General features: G+C 47.9%; 1 protein-coding gene across 1 annotated transcript; it reads left to right on the top strand.

The window, feature by feature from the left end:
• The first annotated feature begins 1,169 nt into the window (after positions 1–1,169).
• LOC138662173 (tigger transposable element-derived protein 4-like) lies at positions 1,170–7,151 on the top strand. Its single transcript, XM_069747428.1, has 2 exons — positions 1,170–1,361; positions 5,197–7,151. Exon 2 carries the CDS (start codon positions 5,212–5,214, stop codon positions 6,769–6,771), a length of 1,560 nt encoding a protein of 519 aa, XP_069603529.1. The 5' UTR covers positions 1,170–1,361; positions 5,197–5,211; the 3' UTR covers positions 6,772–7,151.
• Positions 7,152–23,734: the final 16,583 nt, after the last annotated feature.

Genomic DNA, 23,734 nt, shown 5'->3' with positions numbered 1-23,734 from the left:
TACAGCAGGGGTGTCAAACTGCATTCCTCGAGGGCCGCAGACCATGCGTGTTTTCAAGATTTCCTTAGCATTGCACAAGGTGCTGCAATCATTATGTGTGTAGGTGATTAAACTATCACCTGTGCAGTACAAGGAAATCCTGAAAACATGACCTGTTTGCAGCCCTCGAGGAATGCAGTTTGACACCCCTGGTGTACAGACAGTATACAGGTGAGACCAGGCGGTGTGTACAGGCAGTATACAGGTGAGACCAGGCGGTGTGTACAGGCAGTATACAGGTGAGACCAGGCGGTGTGTACAGGCAGTATACAGGTGAGACCGGGCGGTGTGTACAGGCAGTATACAGGTGAGACCGGGCGGTGTGTACAGGCAGTATACAGGTGAGACCGGGCGGTGTGTACAGGCAGTATACAGGTGAGACCGGGCAGTGTGTACAGGCAGTATACAGGTGAGACCGGGCGGTGTGTACAGGCAGTATACAGGTGAGACCGGGCGGTGTGTACAGGCAGTATACAGGTGAGACCGGGCGGTGTGTACAGGCAGTATACAGGTGAGACCGGGCGGTGTGTACAGGCAGTATACAGATTAGACCAGGCGGTGTGTACAGGCAGTATACAGGTGAGACCAGGCGGTGTGTACAGGCAGTATACAGGTGAGACCAGGCGGTGTGTACAGGCAGTATACAGGTGAGACCAGGCGGTGTGTACAGGCAGTATACAGGTGAGACCGGGCGGTGTGTACAGGCAGTGTACAGGTGAGACCGGGCGGTGTGTACAGGCAGTGTACAGGTGAGACCGGGCGGTGTGTACAGGCAGTGTACAGGTGAGACCGGGCGGTGTGTACAGGCAGTATACAGGTGAGACCGGGCGGTGTGTACAGGCAGTATACAGGTGAGACCGGGCGGTGTGTACAGGCAGTATACAGGTCCCGGGCGGTGTGTACAGGCAGTATACAGATTAGACCAGGCGGTGTGTACAGGCAGTATACAGGTGAGACCAGGCGGTGTGTACAGGCAGTATACAGGTGAGACCAGGCGGTGTGTACAGGCAGTATACAGGTGAGACCAGGCGGTGTGTACAGGCAATATACAGGTGAGACCAGGCGGTGTGTACAGGCAGCAGTCACAGCAGCATGGAGTCAGAACTCAGAAGGCAGTGAGGAAGCTGCACACCACAACGACCATCCCGCCACACAGCCATTCTCGTCATGGATGGTGCAGACCACCTTCCCAATCCCCTCCCCCAGAGTCTTGCACTGAAGGCACAGGACGGAACAGCAAGGAGAGGTCATATGACCAGGGACCACCTGATCACTGCGTCATCACACACAGACCAGGACCCCGACATAAAGGAAGGAAGCAAGTAAGTAGGGACGAGAGGCTGACAAAGACCGGGGGAGATACCGAGAAGGAGAGGGAAGGGGGGCATACTGGGACCAAAGGAGAAAAGGTGAGGGGCAAACTGGGATCAGAGAAGGAGGAGAGGGGCATACTGGGATCAAAGAAGGAGGAGAGGGGCATACTGGGATCAAAGAAGGAGGAGAGGGGCATACTGGGATCAAAGAAGGAGGAGAGGGGCATACTGGGACCAAAGGAGAAAAGGTGAGGGGCAAACTGGGATCAGAGAAGGAGGAGAGGGGCATACTGGGATCAAAGAAGGAGGAGAGGGGCATACTGGGATCAAAGAAGGAGGAGAGGGGCATACTGGGATCAAAGAAGGAGGAGAGGGGCATACTGGGACCAAAGGAGAAAAGGTGAGGGGCAAACTGGGATCAAAGAAGGAGGAGAGGGGCATACTGGGATCAAAGAAGGAGGAGAGGGGCATACTGGGATCAAAGAAGGAGGAGAGGGGCATACTGGGATCACAGAAGGAGGAGAGGGGCATACTGGGATCAAACAAGGAGGAGAGGGGCATACTGGGATCAAAGAAGGAGGAGAGGGGCATACTGGGATCAAAGAAGGAGGAGAGGGGCAAACTGGGATCAAAGAAGGAGGAGAGGGGCATACTGGGATCAAAGAAGGAGGAGAGGGGCATACTGGGATCAAAGAAGGAGGAGAGGGGCATACTGGGATCAAAGAAGGAGGAGAGGGGCATACTGGGATCAACGAAGGAGGAGAGGGGCAAACTGGGATCAAAGAAGGAGGAAAGGGTCATACTGAGATCAAATAAGGAGGAGAGGGGCATACTGGGATCAAAGAAGGAGGAAAGGGTCATACTGGGATCAAAGAAGGAGGAGAGGGGCATACTGGGATCAAAGAAGGAGGAAAGGGTCATACTGGGATCAAAGAAGGAGGAGAGGGGCATACTGGGATCAAAGAAGGAGGAGAGGGGCATACTGGGATCAGAAGAAGAGGTGTATACTGGGATGAGGGAAGGAAGAGAGGATCATACTAGAATCATAGAAGGAGGAAAGGGTCATACTGGGATCAAAGAAAAAGAAAAGGGGGGGACATACTGGGATCTGAGAAGGAGGGGAGCATACTGGGATCAGAAAAAAAGAAATGGGGACATACTGGGATCGGAGAAGGAGAGCGATATACTCGGATAAGAGATGGAGCATACTGGGTCTATCTATAAATCAGCTTCTTGTGTAACATGTATTTTTTTTAAGTTGTGCATTTTTTGTCATATGGTGATCTGCTTAAAAAAAAACATCAATTTTCACATTGGCCACTGAGGCTTAGATATAATTCCTGTTCTTTCAGGAAGAGTGTTCAGAAGTCTAATTATCATCACAGACAGGATGACAATGGCATGTAGCACCACTATGTACAGCTGATAACACAGGATCCAGCATTCACAATAGGTGATGTCACAGCTCACCTCCTCCTCCTCCTGTACAATGATGGATAAATGCTTTATGTACAGTAGATAGCACAGGATCCACCATTCATAATAGGTGATGTCACAGCTCACCTCCTCCTCTTCCTGTACAATGATGGATAAATGCTTTATGTACAGTAGATAGCACAGGATCCACCATTCATAATAGGTGATGTCACAGCTCACCTCCTCCTCCTCCTGTACAATGATGGATAAATGCTTTATGTACAGTAGATAGCACAGGATCCACCATTCATAATAGGTGATGTCACAGCTCACCTCCTCCTCCTCCTGTACAATGATAACTCCTCTATATACAGCTGATAACACAGGATCCAGCATTCACAATAGGCGATATCACAGCTCTCCTCCTGTACAATGGTTGATACCACTATACATGGCTGATACTCCAGGATCCACCATTCACAACCACAACTCACTTTCTCCCTTACCGTCACACGATCATTAGATGCGCCATTACAACAGGCTCTGAGTCCGCCCATTGGTGCTAATGTACATGTGAATTTCCTGACACATCGGTCAGTGCGATTACAGGACACCTCAGTGTGATGACGATTACTACATTTTGCATTTATTTAGATTTTTGATACAGATTGTCAGAGGCAAAATATTACTAAAATAAAAAATAATCCAAACCCAGTAAAAGCTGATTTATACAAGGAGCCATTTTTGATGACATATTCCCTCTGTCACCTTTTGTACTCCACACACAAGAAACATAAAACCCTTTTATGCTTTTGTAAAATATCCAACAAAGCAGGTGGTCGGCATTCCCGGGCCCAGCACCGAATCTCATCCCCTGCTGCGGTGGTGTAAGCTGTACACTGGACCGGAGCAGTGGTTGAGAGGCAGCGCTGGACCCGGTGAGGGCAAGCACCTGCCCTGTTGTTTTACACGTTATAAAGTCCTTGGCGACCACTTCTTCCATGTGGAAAACCCCTTTAAGTGTTCAGTGCTGTGGAAAGTGTCTGTGTATACTCGTATAGTTGACCACTTTGGACAATAACACGTTATCAGGCTGCTGTAATGAAGAATCCTTAGGACCAAGATGGGTTGAATGGTTTTTATTTCCACGCGTTTTGAAAGTAAAAAAAACAAACAATTGCACCAGGTTTTTTCACTTGAAAAAACGCTAGTCCAGTGATGAAACGCGTTGTGGAAATAAAAACCATTCAACCCATCTTGGTCCTAAGGATTCTTCATTACTGCAGAGCGTACACACAGGAGAATGCGGAATAAATAGGTTAACCCCTTAACATCCAATGACGGGCATGTTCTGTCATGCTTCAAATCGCTTTGGAAACGCAAGCATTCTGCAAGCTAAAAATGCTTGCAAAATGCTAGTGTTTTGCAAGAAAAAGCATGCGAATTCCGCATGCGTTTTACCCGCGGCATGGAGTTGCGGAAATGCTGCGGACACTTTGGACGCAGCACATGTCCGCTGCCGGTTTTTGAACGCAGGTGAATCTGTATGTGTTCTTTGAACTGTGCAGAATCATCGTATCCAATAAATTGGTACAGGTGACATTTATCTTGCTGAGGCTCGCGTCTCCGCAAGATAAATTGACATGCTGCGGTCTGGAAAGATGCACTGCATGTCCATCTCTGCAGGTAAGCCGCAGGCATCGGTGCATGCATAGTGGAGATGAGATGTCTTGAAATCCCATCCACTATGCTGTAACATATAGATGTTACAGAGGTACGCAACATCCAACCTGCAGCGTTTACTGACCGTGGGGACATACCCTCAAAGAGAAACAGACAATAGCCAGCCAAAAGCAAATAAACAGGCACATAACTTCTATTAACATGTGTGAGCGTTGTGCTCCAGGTTAGGATAGCCAGATACCAGCCTGTAGATCTAATAATAAATCAAGTGAAGTGGTAGTAAATACAGGGTTAGGGAGGACATCACTTACCACAAGTGGAAGAAGCTGAGGCAGGCAGGAGGTACTGTATGGCAGGACCCCGACGCGCGTTTCACATGATAGATACCGCTAATATCGTGTTATCATCCAAATCGGCCATCTATCCTAGAGGAGCTCGTCACCACCCACGAGGCAGCAGCACCTAATATCTTCAGGTGTTCATAGCAGTTGTGCCTGCACACAGCCTGCTCAGGTGAGCACCTTCCTTTTACTTTCTTTATACCCAAAAGGGTCTTGTCCGCTTTTGTTCCCCTACAGTTTCTCTACCTATACTTGTATATTGGCACAGCGCACTAATTTGTGCTGGCCTTCGACAATATTTTTGTCACACCACACTACAAGCGAGAGCAGGTAACCACTGGAGAACAGAGGCAGGCACAGTGGATAAGTGACCGTGTAATGTCATTGTATTACTTGTGTTTCAGGGGCGAGCAGCCAACATGGCGACCTCTGGGACCAAGAGGAAACTATGCATCTTAACCCTACGTGATCGGATCTCTGTAATCAAGGAGAATGAGGCGGGTCGATCCCAGCGGGACCTGGCCAGAGAGTTTCACTGCAGTAAGACCCAGATCCAGGCCACTTTGGCCAACAAGGCGCATTACCTGCGGCAATGGCAGGAGAATGTGAACGAGAACTCAAAGAGACGCCGTTGGCAGCCGTATGAGGATGTGAACAAGGCGGTGCTAGCCTGGCTCTACCACGCTCGCGCTGCACACTTCCCCATAAGTGGCCCCATGTTGCAGGAGAAGGCCCTGCAGATTGCCTCCCAGCTGGGCCTCCACCACTTCCATGCCAGTAATGGCTGGCTGAACAAGTTCCGGACGCGACACAACATCATTTTACATCCCATTTCTGGCGCCAGAATAGGGATGAGGAACGAGGACCGAGTAGCCTGGAAGGAATGGCTGCAGGTCACAACAGCAGGCTACACCGACAGTGACATCTACAACATGGAGGAAACTGGCCTCCTCTTCAAAGACATCCCAGATATGACATTACAGGGGAAAAGTGCCCAGTGCAAGGACGGGAGCGGAGCAGGACACAGGCTGACCGTGGCATTGTGTGCCAACCTGTGTGGAGATAAAGAGCCGGCCCTTGTGGTGCACACTGATGATCCTCCAGGATGTGCTCGCAGGATGGATGAGTCCTCTCTGGGGATTTGGCAGCACACTAACCGGAGGGCATGGATGACCTCCGAGATCTATCGTTCATTTCTAGAAACACTGAATGAGAAAATGCAGTTGCAAGATCGAAAAATTGTACTCTTTGTAGACAGTGCTCCCTGCCATGATGCCAAAAAGCTACCACACGTGGAGGTGAGGCTCCTCCCGGCACGCGGTACATCATGGCTGCCACCAATGCACCAGGGTGTGGTCCGCGCCTTCAAAATCCATTATCGGAAGAAGCTGCTGCGCTCCCTGCTGGCCCGGTTGGATGACACCCGGCCAGTGCAGGAGCTTGCGGAGGACATCACTGTGACAGACGCATTGAGCTGGGTGAAGACTGCATGGGATGATGTAAAACCGGAGACCATCACTCAGGGCTTCCTGCTGAGCGGCTTTGTGCCCACATTGAATGTCGGCCATGATGACGACGAGGATGTCGCCCGCTCTCTTGCTATTCTCAACCAACTTGGTGAAGCAGCCAATGTGACTCTGGACTTAGAAAATATCGATGAAAACCTTGAATGCTTCAACAGTGCCGATGTCTGTGAGGATGATGACCCCCATAGTGATCCCGAGTCCAGTAGTCCGGAAGCTTCTCTGCCAGTGGAGGAAGCAATAGAATTGGCGGACGCTCTCTCCAGCATCAGGCGGCATAAGATACTTGCTGCAGAGCTGGGCAGTCGGCTCCTGATGGACTCATTGCTGCAGGTGGAGGCCGAGTATGAGAACATCATCGTGGCCAAAAAGTTAAATCAGAATGAGCAAGTGTTAGCAGAAACTACAACTCCCAGCACGACCTGGCTAGTGGAGAGGAGAGGGAGCCGCTGGTAGATGAGCTGACAACAGGCCATATTAGAGAACACGACAGAACTACAACTCCCAGCATGCCCTGACTGGTAATGAATTTTTAGAGCTGCTGCAGTAGACTGTATAGGAGGACATAGCAGAACTACAACTACCAGCATGTCCCGACTGGTGGATAATAGCGGTAGCCATTGGTAGAAGAGACTGGTAGTAGTATGTGAAACAGAACACTAAAGAACTACAAATCCCAGCATGGCCTGACCGGTAGATGAGTCTTGCAGTAGACATTCAGAACTACAACTCACAGAATGCCCTGTCTGGCACAGGGGGCCCAGTTCGGTGGGGGCGGGGGTGAGCGCTCTGTTATCAGCTTTTCTAACTGTAATAAAGTATTTTTGTGACTTTGTCCAGAACTTTCTCCATCTGCAGCTGAGCAGGGAAGAGGTTAATATCAGGATCTCCCTATGAGCTCAGGTATACAAGAGGGGCCTGGAGCACATAAGTAACAAAAGACTGACCCCAAACAGAAAACTGGTGTGTACAGGTGCAAACTAAGAGTAGCCATCTCAAACTAACAAAGTGGCACTCTGAGTGTGTACAGGTCTTTTGTTATTTGTAGTTATTTACGGTTTTAATTACAGCAGGATCCTACCCATAAATGCAGGCTTCAGCCTAGGAGACAGTTCACATTAGATAGGTTCCCAGCAACCAGAGATCGCCTTGTCGTTGGCTGCTGGGCACGCCTGAATTGGCCAAATTATGTGCTAAGCATCTCCATGTTTTCTTATTATCTAGAGCAGTAATGCAATTCTAATGTCATGATTACATGCTATAGCGCTACAGAGTGCAACTTTATTTGTTTGGAGCACATAAGTTTCTTTCAGGGTTATAGATGGTCTGCTGATCACCCTCGCCCATATCCCACACTAGATGTGATCCTTAACCCCCGAGCTCCTGGCATCCTGGAGTCAAGACCTGCAGAGCATTGCAGCCACGACTGTAAATAATCATGAAATGCAGAGTATCACAATTGGGGCTCGATTAGGGTCAGTGCCGTAGCTAGGGTTCTGGCTCAGGGGGGCGAAGCTTCTGAGTGGGCCCCTAACCAGGTAACCTTGATTACAACTGGGTGATGCGCCCTAATAGTGTAGGAGAACCTCAGCAGATGACCGCGCTGTTACTGAAGATAATCTCTATATAACGACCAACATGGATATTACCGCCATATGGTCAGTGGTAGATACCAGCCCTACAGAACATATAAGAGATCACAGCACAGTTACAGATAATGACTTACCGCTGACTTTCTTTATGATGGAGTCGTCGATTTTCCATCTGGCCCAGACCGACATGACAACTTCTTTCAGCAACGACTCGGCTGCAGAAAATACAACAAAGACACATTTCACTTCTCATATTCCAGCCCCATCACCATCTGTTCCCAACCTGCACAAACTCCTCATCCTGCTCATACCCCAATACTGAGCCGCTGCTGCCCTATGTGTCCCTATTACTGCACCTGATACCCCACTACTGAGCCGCTGCTGCCGTCTGTGTCCCTATTACTGCCCCTGCTGTGTGGTTCTCTGTGCTCTCTAAATTCTAAGGCACCCCTCTATAATATAGCAATGCCAGGTGCAAGTGCCCTAGAAAACAGTGTCCATATTTTGGCCCCCTAGAAAGTAATATTGTCCTGTGTGCCCCTTTGATAGTCACAGTAACCTGAGTTCCCCTATAACAATAAGTGGCCACTTTACATTTAAAGGGAACCTGTCACCCCAAAAATCGCGGGTGAGGTAAGCCTACCGGCATCAGGGGCTTATCTACAGCATTCTGTAATGCTGTAGATAAGCCCCCGATGTTAACTGAAAGAGGAGAAAAAGACGTTATATTATACTTACCCAGGGGCGGTCCCGCTGCTGGTCAGGTCAGATGGGCGTCTCCGGTCCGCTGCGGCGCCTCCCATCTTCTTTCCATGACGTCCTCTTCTGATCTTCAGCCACGGCTCCGGCGCAGGCGTACTTTGCTCTGCCCTCTTGAGGGCAGAGGATAGTACTGCAGTGCGCAGGCGCCGGAAAGGTCAGAGGCCCGGCGCCTGCGCACTGCAGTACTTTGTCTGCCCTCAACAGGGCAGAGCAAAGTACGCCTGCGCCGGAGCCGTGGCTGAAGATCAGAAGAGGACGTCTTGTAATGAAGATAGGAGGCGCCGCAGCGGACCGGAGACGCCCATCTGACCTGACCAGCAGCGGGACCGCCCCTGGGTAAGTATAATATAACGTCTTTTTCTCCTCTTTCAGTTAACATCGGGGGCTTATCTACAGCATTACAGAATGCTGTAGATAAGCTCCTGATGCCGGTGGGCTTACCTCACCCGCGATTTTCGGGGTGACAGGTTCCCTTTAATAATGTCCCGAGTCTCCCCCAGTACAGCTCCCCTATGCACAGCATCACGCTACTGATTAGGGTCCAACCTGTAACTGATACAATAATCTAGCACTCCTTAGTAATGGGGAAAATGCTGTATTCGTGGCAGTCTAGGATATCCCGGGTGCGACGCAGCCCTTCATCAGACATAGGAGCCATTCACACTGAGCGCAGTCCCCGCTCCCTCAGCAGCAGCTCTGCTTAGTTTCTATCTTTGTCTGATGAAGGACTACATTGTTGGACTGCAGCGTTGCACAAACTGACACAAATATACAGCGATTTCCACATTATTGTGTAGTGCCAGGATGCGCAGAGCATCGCCTCCACAGCTAAAAGGAGTCAGGACGCGCAGGACATCGTCTCCACGGCTAAAAGGAGTCAGGACGCGCAGGTCATCACCTCCACAGCTAAAAGGAGTCAGGATACACAAAACATCACCTCTATGGCTCCACAAATAATATGTCTCCAAAACCCCCCTATATATAGTATGATGTTCCCCTCCAGCTCTCTAATTGCGATATTATGTACCTCACAGCTTCCTATACAGTGGGGCAAAAAAGTATTTAGTCAGTCAGCAATAGTGCAAGTTCCACCACTTAAAGGGAACCTGTCACCCCGAAAATCGGGGGTGAGGTAATCCCACCGGCATCAGGGGCTTATTTACAGCATTCTATAATGCTGTAGATAAGCCCCCGATGTTACCTGAAAAAGGAGAAAAAGACGTTAGATTATACTCACCCAGGGGCGGTCCCGCTGCTGGTCTGGTCAGATGGGCGTCTCCGGTCCGCTGCGTCGCCTCCCATCTTCTTTCCATGACGTCCTCTTCTGATCTTCAGCCACGGCTCCGGCGCAGGCGTACTTTGCTCTGCCCTGTTGAGGGCAGAGGATAGTACAGCAGTGCGCAGGCGCCGGAAAGGTCAGAGGCTCGGCGCCTGCGCACTGCAGTACTTTGTCTGCCCTCAACAGGGCAGAGCAAAGTACGCCTGCGCCGGAGCCGTGGCCGAAGATCAGAAGAGGACGTCATGGAAAGAAGATAGGAGGCGCCGCAGCGGACCGGAGACGCCCATCTGACCAGACCAGCAGCGGGACCGCCCCTGGGTGAGTATAATCTAACGTCTTTTTCTCCTTTTTCAGGTAACATCGGGGGCTTATCTACAGCATTATAGAATGCTGCAGATAAGCCCCTGATGCCGGTGGGATTACCTCACCCGCGATTTTCGGGGTGACAGGTTCCCTTTAAAAAGATGAGAGGCGTCTGTAATTTACATCATAGGTAGACCTCAACTATGGGAGACAAATTGAGAAAAAAAAAATCCAGAAAATCACATTGTCTGTTTTTTTAACATTTTATTTGCATATTATGGTGGAAAATAAGTATTTGGTCAGAAACAAACAATCAAGATTTCTGGCTCTCACAGACCTGTAACTTCTTCTTTAAGAGTCTCCTCTTTCCTCCACTCATTACTTGTAGTAATGGCACCTGTTTAAACTTGTTATCAGTATAAAAAGACACCTGTGCACACCCTCAAACAGTCTGACTCCAAACTCCACTATGGTGAAGACCAAAGAGCTGTCAAAGGACACCAGAAACAAAATTGTAGCCCTGCACCAGGCTGGGAAGACTGAATCTGCAATAGCCAACCAGCTGGAGTGAAGAAATCAACAGTGGGAGCAATAATTAGAAAATGGAAGACATACAAGACCACTGATAATCTCCCTCGATCTGGGGCTCCACGCAAAATCCCACCCCGTGGGGTCAGAATGATCACAAGAACGGTGAGCAAAAATCCCAGAACCACGCGGGGGGACCTAGTGAATGAACTGCAGAGAGCTGGGACCAATGTAACAAGGCCTACCATAAGTAACACACTACGCCACCATGGACTCAGATCCTGCAGTGCCAGACGTGTCCCACTGCTTAAGCCAGTACATGTCCGGGCCCGTCTGAAGTTTGCTAGAGAGCATTTGGATGATCCAGAGGAGTTTTGGGAGAATGTCCTATGGTCTGATGAAACCAAACTGGAACTGTTTGGTAGAAACACAACTTGTCGTGTTTGGAGGAAAAAGAATACTGAGTTGCATCCATCAAACACCATACCTACTGTAAAGCATGGTGGTGGAAACATCATGCTTTGGGGCTGTTTCTCTGCAAAGGGGCCAGGACGACTGATCCGGGTACATGAAAGAATGAATGGGGCCATGTATCATGAGATTTTGAGTGCAAACCTCCTTCCATCAGCAAGGGCATTGAAGATGAAACGTGGCTGGGTCTTTCACCATGACAATGATTCAAAGCACACCGCCAGGGCAACGAAGGAGTGGCTTCGTAAGAAGCATTTGAAGGTCCTGGAGTGGCCTAGCCAGTCTCCAGATCTCAACCCTATAGAAAACCTTTGGAGGGAGTTGAAAGTCCGTGTTGCCAAGCAAAAAGCCAAAAACATCACTGATCTAGAGGATATCTGCATGGAGGAATGGGCCAACATACCAACAACAGTGTGTGGCAACCTTGTGAAGACTTACAGAAAACGTTTGACCTCTGTCATTGCCAACAAAGGATATATTACAAAGTATTGAGATGAAATTTTGTTTCTGACCAAATACTTATTTTCCACCATAATATGCAAATAAAATGTTAAAAAAACAGACTGTGATTTTCTGGATTTTTTTTTCTCAGTTTGTCTCCCATAGTTGAGGTCTATCTATGATGTAAATTACAGACGCCTCTCATCTTTTTAAGTGGTGGAAATTGCACTATTGCTGACTGACTAAATACTTTTTTGCCCCACTGTATATAGTATGATGATACCGCATCCCCAGGATACATAGTATCATGTCCCTACAGCTCCCTATATGGAATATGGTGGTCCCACAGCCCCCATATGATGGTCCCCACGGTTTATTTTATTTTTATATATATAGTATGAAGGTATCCCACTGCCCCACATATATAGTATGGTGGTCCCCACAGTCCACACATATAGTACACTGCTCAAAAAAATAAAGGGAACACTTAAACAACAGAATATATCTCCAAGTAAATTAAACTTCTTTGAAATCAAACTGTCCACTTAGGAAGCAACACTGACAATCAATTTCACATGCTGTTGTGCAAATGGAACAGACAGCAGATGGAAATTATTGGTAATTATCAAGAAACACTCAATAAAGGAGTGGTTCTGCAGGTGGGGACCACAGACCACATCTCAGTACCAATGCTTTTTGGCTGATCTTTTGGTCACTTTTGAATGTTGGTTGTGCTTTCACACTCGTGGTAACATGAGACGGACTCTACAACCCACACAAGTGGCTCAGGTAGTGCAGCTCATCCAGGATGGCATATCAATGTGAGATGTGGCAAGAACATTTGCTGTGTCAGCGTAGTGTCCAGAGGCTGGATGCGCTACCAGGAGACAGGCCAGTACATGAGGAGACGTGGGTGGAGGGGGCCGTAGAAGGGCAACAACCCAGCAGCAGGACCACTACCTCAGCATTTGTGCAAGGAGGAACAGGAGGAGCACTGCCAGAGCCCTGCAAAATGACCTCCAGGAGGCCACAAATGTGCATGGGTCTGCACAAACGGTTAGAAACTGACTCCATGAGGATGGTACGAGTGCCCGACGTCCACAGATGGGGTTGTGCTCACAGCCCAACACCGTGCAGGACACTTGGCATTTGCCACAGAACACCAGGATTGGCAAATACGCCACTGGTGCCCTGTGCTCTTCACAGAAGAAAGCAGGCTTACACTGAGCACATGTGACAGACGTGACAGACTCTGGAAACGCAGTGGAGAGTGATCTGCTGCCTGCAACATCCTTCAGCATGACCCGTTTGGCAGTGGGTCAGTTATGGTGTGGGGTAGCATTTCTTTGGAGGGCCGCACAGCTCTCCATGTGCTCGGCATAGGTAGCCTGACTGCTATTAGGTGCCGAGATGAGATCCTCAGACCCCTTGTGAGACCCTATGCTGGTGCGGTTGGCCATGGGTTCCTCCTAATGCAGGACAAAGCCAGACCTCATGTGGCTGGAGTATGTCAGCAGTTCCTGCAAGATGAAGGCATTGAAGCTATGGACTGGCCCGCCCGTTTCCCAGACCTTAATCCAATTGAACACATCTGGGACATCATGTCTCGCACCATCCACCAACGTCACGTTGCACCACAGACTGTCCAGGAGTTGGCCGATGCATTAGTCCAGGTCTGGGAGGAGATCCCTCAGGAGACTATTCGCCGCCTCATCAGGAGCATGCCCAGGCGTTGTAGGGAGGTCATACAGGCAGGTGGAGGCCACACACACACACACACACACACACACAACAGAACATAATTTCCTTGTCTTAAAGAAGTTGTCCACTACTATAACTTTTTTTTCCATAAATCTTGCTATTATGTGCCACTGAAAACCTCCACTGTGTTTATTTTAGCAATATTACCTTTTATCATGCTGTAGCAGCACATCTTTAGAGTTGGATCCAGCTCTCATGGGGGTAATCGACAACTTCCTTTCTCCTAACTTATTGTGCTCTAATACTACAAGTTCCATGATGCTTTGCACAGGCCTCTAAGCCCGAACCTAGCACACCCACTCCAAAACACACCCAAACCCCTCCTTCCTCTCCAAAAGATTTGTGATGTCATTATTGTCCAACCTCCTCTTTTAGATTTGTCCAACCCACACTCCATTACACACAGATGGATAGGTAGATACAGTAGATAGATAGATGGAATTAGATAGATAGATATGGGATGGATAGATAGATATGGAGCGCCCCCGTTAGGGCAGTGGGCTACTCGGAACTGGGCCCTTCGGTTCTCAAGGGGGATGTCACGGTGGCTGACCCGGTCCGTGGCCCTCGGGAGGTCGGTATTAAAAGGGAAAGGTCTTTAAAGGGGAAATGTTTGTGACGCCACCTGTGGTATTCGGCCAGGGTGACCGACGCTGCTTTAAGGGGTCCGCTGGGGTGATGTTATGGCAGCTAGATGGTATACCTTCCCACAGGTGAAGTATGTCCCCAGGGCTTCCCAGTGTGTAGATGGTGGATGGTGTGAGGCACAGTAAAGAACGAGGACGCAAGGTTGCAGTCTCTTTACCTTTTTACTGAAGGCTTCAGCATCCACAGTCCAGAGCATCTGATCACAGGGCAGGCAGAGTCCGGCCGGTCTGAAGGCAAATCCAGAGTCCCCTTATCCAGGTGGAAATCAGTAGCCGTCCTCTAGCGCCTGGATGTTGTAGTACCTTACTGCTGAACTTCTCATAAGGTCCTCACAACTGTTGTTGGTGTTCTAGATGTAATGTCTTTCTCTCTGTCCCCCAGATGGATAGGAACAACCCGTATGACTGGTGGCCTGAGGCTTTTTACAGGGACTCTAGCACGTCCGAGCTCCCACAAGTTGCCACCGTGCCTCCTGGGTATAAGTCAGGCAGGTAACATGGAATTAGCTGTCCTGCCGGTCTCTGGAGCAAGGCATGGAGACGATTGCTCCCTCTGTGTTCCGGCTACCTGATCCTGCGCCTCAGAAGGAGGCAGCCTGTATAGGGCAGAACTCCTTCTGGTTTTCCTCTCCTTTTGCTATGACTTTGTTTCTCATCTCACCCTCTACAATACAAATCTCTTTCGTGTTCTTCCTTAGGATGCTGCCGCATCGGTAGGCAGTCGCAGCTCCGTGGCCTTCTGTCTAGGCCTCTGACAGGATCCCACCCCTGTCAGGGACCACTCTGTCGGCAACTGCTAGATATTCCTCCTTCCCTCGGTCTGCCTGACAGGTACTGCCTGGGTGAAGCCCAGTCAGCTTCTGCCTAACTTCCTATCCAGACCACCAGTTTTACCTACTTGTGAAGAATGCGCTAATAAATAGGAGCATAGCTCCCTCTGGTGGACTGGAGTGTGAAGTGTGTTGCATAGAGTTGAGCGACTTTTACTTTTTTAGGATCGAGTCGGGTTTCGCGAAACCCGACTTTGTCAAAAGTCGGGTCGGGTGAAATCGGCCGATTATTGCGAAAAGTCGGGGGCCGACCGAAACACGAAACCCAATGCAAGTCAATGGGGAATCAAAGTCGGCAGTGAGTGGAGGACAGGAAAACACCTACAGTGCCCATTTTAATGCCAAAAACATCAATTCTTATTTCTTAAGCTTGTCAATCTTAAATTTACTTTATAATAATAGTTAGGCATTGAAAACAGGGGGTCATTTGGCTAAAGTTGTGGGGGGGGAGGGCTGGCTCAAGATATTGGTGGGCCCAGGAAACGCGGAATACGTCACGGCGGTGTAGCAGGGAGAGGTAAGTATTTCAACTATGCAAGTGCTGTGATCCTGAGCAAGCAGAGGGGGCCCACTTGTTGGCACTGGCACAGGGCCCCTCATAGTATGGCGGTGTGTTTGACGGCAGGTGGCGCCTCCCACTGCCAGAGACAATTTTGCGTACTATGAGGGGCCCTGTGCCAGTGACATCGTCCAGTATACCCCCCCATCCTGATAAAGGAACCTGCACTTTCATCTGAACCTTCCTCTTTGTCCCCGTGTAAGGTGGTATAGTATGTGGGAAAGGGAACCTGACTTTCAGCAGGGTCAGATTCAGGCTGTGTAGAGTGCAAGGGGAATGTAGTGGTCTGCGTCAATGTACCAGCAGACTCATCTAGCAGTGGCTGGGCAATGGGCAGGATGAGCAGGAAACACAGATATAGGCCCAAATAATAAAGTAGGCTAAATGCAGTTCAAAATTGGTAACAGGACTAAACAGGCGGCATTGCTTTGTTCAGTGGAGGACAACTGTAATGAGTGGTGCAGACACAGTTAGTAGGCCTACAATAAAAAAGTAGGCTAAATGCAGTTCAAAATTGGTAACAGGACTAAACAAGCGGTGTTACAGAACCCCCCCAGCACCAAGAATGTTATGCAGTATATATTATGTATAATAGGTTCCATGTGAAATGCATCAGTCCACAGGCTGCGCCCCTGGGCAGAGAGGACAAGATATCCCCCTTCTGTCCTCCCCCACCTTTGTAATTCCCCCAGTAAATATCAGCAGGCTCCGGCCCCCTGCGGCTATTGTAAAGTATGTCTGGCCTGTTTTTTCTATTGGCCTGCCCTGTGTATCTGTGTTATATATTCTGTGTGCTGTAAATAAAGTGAGTTCTTTGAGACTGGAAATACGTGGGGTAGCAGTCAGCTTTTATATGCTCTCACGTAACCAAAGAATTCCAGCCAGCGTCCTTCATTCAGAATCCAGCAAAAGCAGAGTGGACCTCCTGAAACACGGGGTGGTACTGAAAGAGGTACCCCAGCTTGGTAGACCCCGTTACAGGCGGCATAGCTAGGTACTGGGGTGGGCTCCTCTGCTGAGTAGCAGACAGTGGTAGGAGGCGCAAAGTATTAACTGGTCTAAATGGAGGCCAGGTCCCCTGTATATTTTAACTATCATCTATCATTTCAACAAATTTGTATTGGCAATGCCATTGAAGGATTTAACAGCACAGACTACATAGTGGTGGAGCAGGGAGAGGTAAGTATTGCAAGTGGTAGAGCACTGTTCGAGCTGGGGGGGAACACTCTCTCGTGGGCGGCGGTACTGGCACAGGGCCCCTCATATTACGACGGTGCGTCTGACGTTGGTTGTGCACCACCACCGTCAGAGACACTAAATTGTACTATGACGGACCCCGTGCCAGTGCCGTCGCCCAAGAGTGGGCGCACCCACCTGTCCAGGCAAACGGCATTTGCACGGGTGCTTACGCCAGGTGGTGACCACGGCTCTATGGGGGGAGTCAGCCCCTTTAGGGAGGTATAAAAATGGCCTATGGTGGACATTCAACAGCTGCAAATGGCGGAATTGGAGAAGTCCGTAAGAGGAGGCCAAAAGCAAGACATTTTTCAGGCAAGCTATGTGTCAGCAGGAGAAGTGTAGGGCAAAATAATTTGAAATCCATGATTGGTTCATTTTAATGAAGGTTAGATCAACATTCTGGGTAGCCAGACGTGTCCTTTTTTCGGTCAGTATTGAACCAGCAGCACTGAAGACTCTTTCTGATAGCACACTAGAAGCAGGGCAAGCGAGCTTCTGTAATGCATATTCTGCCAATTCAGGCCAGGTGTCTATTTTAGATGCCCAGTAATCAAAGGGGAATGACCTTTGAGGGAGAACATTGAGAACATCGATAAGGGAGGAAAAGTAGTTTGTAACCATACTGGACAAATGCTGTCTCCTGTCACTTTGAATCGATGCAGTGGCAAAAAGTGGCTGGAAGATATATGAAAAAATACAAGGACTGTAGTACAATTTCAATCTCCCTACAATGATCTCAGGAAAAGTATGGCAGCAATAAAAAGGACTGCTGCACACAAAAGTGTGGACAAATAAACAAGATAACTGCAGAAAAAAGCAACAGGATTTTTGCTTTTAAAAAAGCAAACAGCAATGCAGCTATCAGGGAGCCTTATAAGGCAGCCTAAGAAGCTACAGAGATGATGCACAAAAATATAGACTCCACTGTCCCTGCAAACAAATGGTGCTGTTGGACAGTGGAAATCACTACAGCACAAGCAGTTTTGGGGTTAATCTTCCCTCCCTAACTATATCCCTTCTTATGAAGATGCAGCAACCTCTCCCTATGCTACGATCGGCAGAAGTAAGATGGCGGTCGGCGTGCACGCCCCTTTATAGCCCCTGTGACGCCGCAGAAAGCAAGCCAATCACTGTCATGCCTTTCTCTAAGATGGTGGGGACCAAGACCTATGTCATCACGCTGCCCACACTCTGCGTCCTTTTTCATTGGCTGAAGAATGGCGCTGAAAGCGTCATACGAAACGCGACTTTAGCGCGAAGATCTCCGACCTCATGGCCGATCCCACACTAGGATCGGGTCGGGTTTCATGAAACCTGACTTTGCCGAAAGTCAGCAATTTTTGAATTTGTCCGATCCGTTTCGCTCAACCCTAGTGTTGCATAGTTTGTGATACCTGGTATAGGGTTGAGCGAAACGGATCAGACAAATTCAAAAATCGCCGACTTTCGGCAAAGCCAGACGATGCCTGCACACAGAGACACACACACCAATGACCCCCCCCCCCCGCCCGAAGCAGACCCCAGCATGGCTAGCAGACCCACCGCACACACCAGCAGACCCCAGCACCGCCCGGCGCCCGCACATCCCAGCGCAGCCGCACCGCCCGGCGCCCGCACATCCCGGTGCAGCCCCGCCCATCACAGCACAGCGTGCACATCCTTGCCTAGCCCCACCCGCACATCCCAGCACAGCCCTGCAGCCCCCAGCCCAGTCACTCTTGAGTGACCGCTTTCTGTGGAGGCTGGGTCACTGCTACTGATGTTGTCACGTCAATTTCCAGAGTCTGGAAATTGACGTGACGTTGGCGGAAATTAGCGGCGGCTGCAGCCTGGGGGTCACGTGGCCCGGACTCAGCCGCTGGCATAGCGCCGCTCACAGGCAAAAACGGCAACAGAAGGTATTTACAAAATTCATTAGGGGCCCCGGGGGGATACATTGGGGGGTTAATTGAAAGTAGGGGACAACCCTTTTAAGGCATTTCCACTGAAGTTGGACCAGCCTGTAATTTGATTTTCCACTTTGATTTGAAGTATCATTCCAATTCCAGACCTCCGTGGGACATTAATTTTGATTTACGTTGATCATTTTTATGTTTTATTGTTCTCAACACATTCCACTATGTAATGAATAAAGATTTACAAATGAAATATTTAAGTCAGTGATATCTAGGATATCCCTTTATTTTTTTTGAGCAGTGTATATATAGTGTGATGGCCCCAGTTCCCACTATAAATATAGTATGATGGCACCAGTTGCCATATACAGTTAGGTCCATATATATTTGGACAGAGACATTTTTCTAATTTTGGTTACAGACATTACCACAATTAATTTTAAACAAAACAATTCAGATGCAGTTGAAGTTCAGACTTTCAGCTTTCATTTGAGGGTATCCACATTAAAATTGGAAGAAGGGTTTAGGAGTTTCAGCTCCTTAACATGTGCCACCCGGTTTTTAAAGGGACCAAAAGTAATTGGACAATTGACTCCAAGGCTATTTCATGGACAGGTGTGGGCAATCCCTTCGTTATGTCATTCTCAATTAAGCAGATAAAAGGCCTGGAGTTGATTTGAGGTGTGGTGCTTGCATTTGGAAGGTTTTGCTGTGAAGTAAACATGTGGTCAAAGGAACTCTCCATGCAGGTGAAACAAGCCATCCTTAAGCTACGAAAACAGAAAAAACCCATCCGAGAAATTGCTACAATATTAGGAGTGGCAAAATCTACAGTTGGTACAGCCTGAGAAAGAAAAAAAGCACTGGTGAACTCATCAATGCAAAAAGACCTGGGCGCCCAGGGAAGACAACAGTGGTGGATGATCGCAGAATAATCTCCATGGTGAAGAGAAACCCCTTGACAATAGCCAACCAAATGAACAACACTCTCCAGGAGGTAGGCGTATCAATATCCAAATCTACCATAAAGAGAAGACTGCATGAAAGTAAATACAGAGGGTTCACTGCACGGTGCAAGCCACTCATAAGCATCAAGAATAAAAAGGCTAGACTGGACTTTGCTAAAAAACATCTAAAAAAGCCGAACAGTTCTGGAAGAACATTCTTTGGACAGATGAAACCAAGATCAACCTCTACCAGAATAATGGAAAGAGAAAAGTATGGTGAAGGCGTGGTACAGCTCATGATCCAAAGCATACCACATCATCGGTAGAACACAGTGGAAGCAGTGTGATGGCTTGGGCATGCATGGCTGCCAGTGGCACTGGGTCACTAGTGTTTATTGATGATATGACACAGGACAGAAGCAGCCGAATGAATTCTGAGGTATTCAGAGCCATACTGTGTGCTCAGATCCAGCCAAATGCAGCCAAACTGATTGGTCGTCGTTTCATTCTACAGATGGACAATGACCCCAAACATAAAGCCAAAGCAACCCAGGAGTTTATTAAAGCAAAGAAGTGGAATATTCTTGAATGGCCAAGTCAGTCACCTGATCTCAACCTAATTGAGCATGCATTTCACTTGTTAAAGACTAAACTTCAGACAGAAATGCCCACAAACAAACAGCAACTACAAACTACCACAGTGAAGGCCTGGCAGAGCATCAAAAAGGAGGAAACACAGCGTCTGGTGATGTCCATGAGTTCAAGACTTCAGGCAGCCATTGCCAACAATGGGTTTTCAACCAAGTACTAAAAATGAACATTTTATTTAAAATTATTTAATCTGTCCAATTACTTTTGGTCCCTTTAAAAACAGTGTGGCACATGTTTAGGAGCTGAAACTCCTAAACCCTTCATCTAATTTTAATGTGGATACCCTCAAATGAAAGCTGAAAGTCTGAACTTCAACTGCATCTGAATTGTTTTGTTTAAAATTCATTGTGGTAATGTCTATAACCAAAATTAGAAAAATGTTGTCTCTGTCCAAATATATATGGACCTAACTGTATATAGTATGATGGCCCCAGTTCTCCCCACATATCTAGTATGATGGCTCCAGTTCTCCCCATATACAGTGGGGCAAAAAAGTATTTAGTCAGTCAGCAATAGTGCAAGTTCCACCACTTAAAAAGATGAGAGGCGTCTGTAATTTACATCATAGGTAGACCTCAACTATGGGAGACAAACTGAGAAAAAAAAATCCAGAAAATCACATTGTCTGTTTTTTTAACATTTTATTTGCATATTATGGTGGAAAATAAGTATTTGGTCAGAAACCAAATTTCATCTCAATACTTTGTAATATATCCTTTGCTGGCAATGACAGAAGTCAAACGTTTTCTGTAAGTCTTCACAAGGTTGCCACACACTGTTGTTGGTATGTTGGCCCATTCCTCCATGCAGATCTCCTCTAGAGCAGTGATGTTTTTGGCTTTTTGCTTGGCAACACGGACTTTCAACTCCCTCCAAAGGTTTTCTATAGGGTTGAGATCTGGAGACTGGCTAGGCCACTCCAGGACCTTGAAATGCTTCTTACGAAGCCACTCCTTCGTTGCCCTGGCGGTGTGCTTTGGATCATTGTCATGTTGAAAGACCCAGCCACGTTTCATCTTCAATGCCCTTGCTGATGGAAGGAGGTTTGCACTCAAAATCTCACGATACATGGCCCGATTCATTCTTTCATGTACCCGGATCAGTCGTCCTGGCCCCTTTGCAGAGAAACAGCCCCAAAGCATGATGTTTCCACCACCATGCTTTACAGTAGGTATGGTGTTTGATGGATGCAACTCAGTATTCTTTTTCCTCCAAACACGACAAGTTGTGTTTCCACCAAACAGTTCCAGTTTGGTTTCATCAGACCATAGGATATTCTCCCAAAACTCCTATGGATCATCCAAATGCTCTCTAGCAAACTTCAGACGGGCCCGGAGATGTACTGGCTTAAGCAGTGGGACACGTCTGGCACTGCAGGATCTGAGTCCATGGTGGCGTAGTGTGTTACTTATGGTAGGCCTTGTTACATTGGACCCAGCTCTCTGCAGTTCATTCACTAGGTCCCCCCGCGTGGTTCTGGGATTTTTGCTCACCGTTCTTGTGATCATTCTGACCCCACGGGGTGGGATTTTGCGTGGAGCCCCAGATCGAGGGAGATTATCAGTGGTCTTGTATGTCTTCCATTTTCTAATTATTGCTCCCACTGTTGATTTCTTCACTCCAAGCTGGTTGGCTATTGCAGATTCAGTCTTCCCAGCCTGGTGCAGGGCTACAATTTTGTTTCTGGTGTCCTTTGACAGCTCTTTGGTCTTCACCATAGTGGAGTTTGGAGTCAGACTGTTTGAGGGTGTGCACAGGTGTCTTTTTATACTGATAACAAGTTTAAACAGGTGCCATTACTACAGGTAATGAGTGGAGGAAAGAGGAGACTCTTAAAGAAGAAGTTACAGGTCTGTGAGAGCCAGAAATCTTGATTGTTTGTTTCTGACCAAATACTTATTTCCCACCATAATATGCAAAAAAAATGATAAAAAAACAGACAATGTGATTTTCTGGATTTTTTTTTCTCAGTTTGTCTCCCATAGTTGAGGTCTACCTATGATGTAAATTACAGACGCCTCTCATCTTTTTAAGTGGTGGAACTTGCACTATTGCTGACTGACTAAATACTTTTTTTCCCCACTGTATCTAGTATGATGGCCCCAGTTCTCCCCATATATATAGTATGGTGGCCCCAGTTCCCCATATATATTCAGGGCCGTATTTGGCCTTCATGCTGCCCTAGGCACTTTTCGTGGTCGCGGCCCTTACTGATGTCACACAGTCTGTGCACACGAAATCTATATAAGGCAGATCTACTCTGTAAAACCCTTTAAAAAGAGATAATTAAACACTTAAAGAATAAACGTCTGCACTTGCTGCGCACAGGTTCAGTCTTTTGAGTGGTTATTTTTTAACACCTTCAGCTTTCCAAAGTCGTCAAGACATTAAAATAGGTGACCTAACCATTGCTTCAGTGAGGAGAGGCCTAGTGATATAGAGACATGCTGTCTGCTCATTCACCCCTCCTCTTTACTGAAGGTGTTCAAAGTGAAGCCAAGAGCAGACAGGTATCAGGCCATGTGCACACGTTCAGTATTTTTTGCGTTTTTTTTGCATTTTTTCGCTATAAAAATGTGATAAAACCCCAAATAAAAAACGCTTACATATGCCTCCTATTATTTAAAGTGTATTCCGCATTTCTTGTGCAAATGTAGCTTTTTTCCGCGAAAAAAATCGCATTGCGGAAAAAAAAGCAACATGTTCATTAAATTTGTGGAATTGCGGGGATTCCGCACACCTAGGAATGCATTGATCTGCTTACTTTCCGCATGGGGCTGTGCACACCATGCGGGAAGTAAGCAGATTATGTGCAGTTGGTACCCAGGGTGGAGGAGAGGAGACTCTCCTCCACGGACTGGGCACCTGTTGTGAATTCTGTTGTCATGAATGGTACTTCGGCTGGTTCTGTCCATGGACTTCCTCTGGTGGGTGTTTCTGAGTTTCCTTTCACAGGTGACGAGGTTAATTCGTTAGCTGCTGCTCTATTTAACTCCACTTAGATCTTTGCTCCATGCCACCTGTCAATGTTCCAGTATTGGTCTAGTTCACTCCTGGATTGTTCTTGTGACCTGTCTTCCCATTAGAAGCTAAGTTCCAGCTTGTATTTCTTTGGTTTGCTATTTTTCTGTCCAGCTTGCTATTTAATTTGTTGTCTTGCTTGCTGGAAGCTCTGGGACGCAGAGGAAGCGCCTCCGCACCGTGAGTCGGTGCGGAGGGTCTTTTTGCGCCCTCTGCGTGGTCTTTTTGTAGGTTTTTGTGCTGACCGCAAAGTAACCTTTCCTATCCTCGGTCTGTTCAGTAAGTCGGGCCTCACTTTGCTTAATCTATTTCATCTCTGTGTTTGTATTTTCATCTTTACTCACAGTTATTATATGTGGGGGGCTGCCTTTTCCTTTGGGGAATTTCTCTGAGGCAAGGTAGGCTTTATTTTTCTATCTTCAGGGCTAGCTAGTTTCTTAGGCTGTGCCGAGTTGCATAGGGAGCGTTAGGCGCAATCCACGGCTATTTCTAG

This window comes from Ranitomeya imitator, chromosome 2, assembly GCF_032444005.1.
Source record: "Ranitomeya imitator isolate aRanImi1 chromosome 2, aRanImi1.pri, whole genome shotgun sequence".
NCBI lineage: Eukaryota > Metazoa > Chordata > Amphibia > Anura > Dendrobatidae > Ranitomeya > Ranitomeya imitator.
This window is presented reverse-complemented; position numbering and strand designations above follow the sequence as displayed.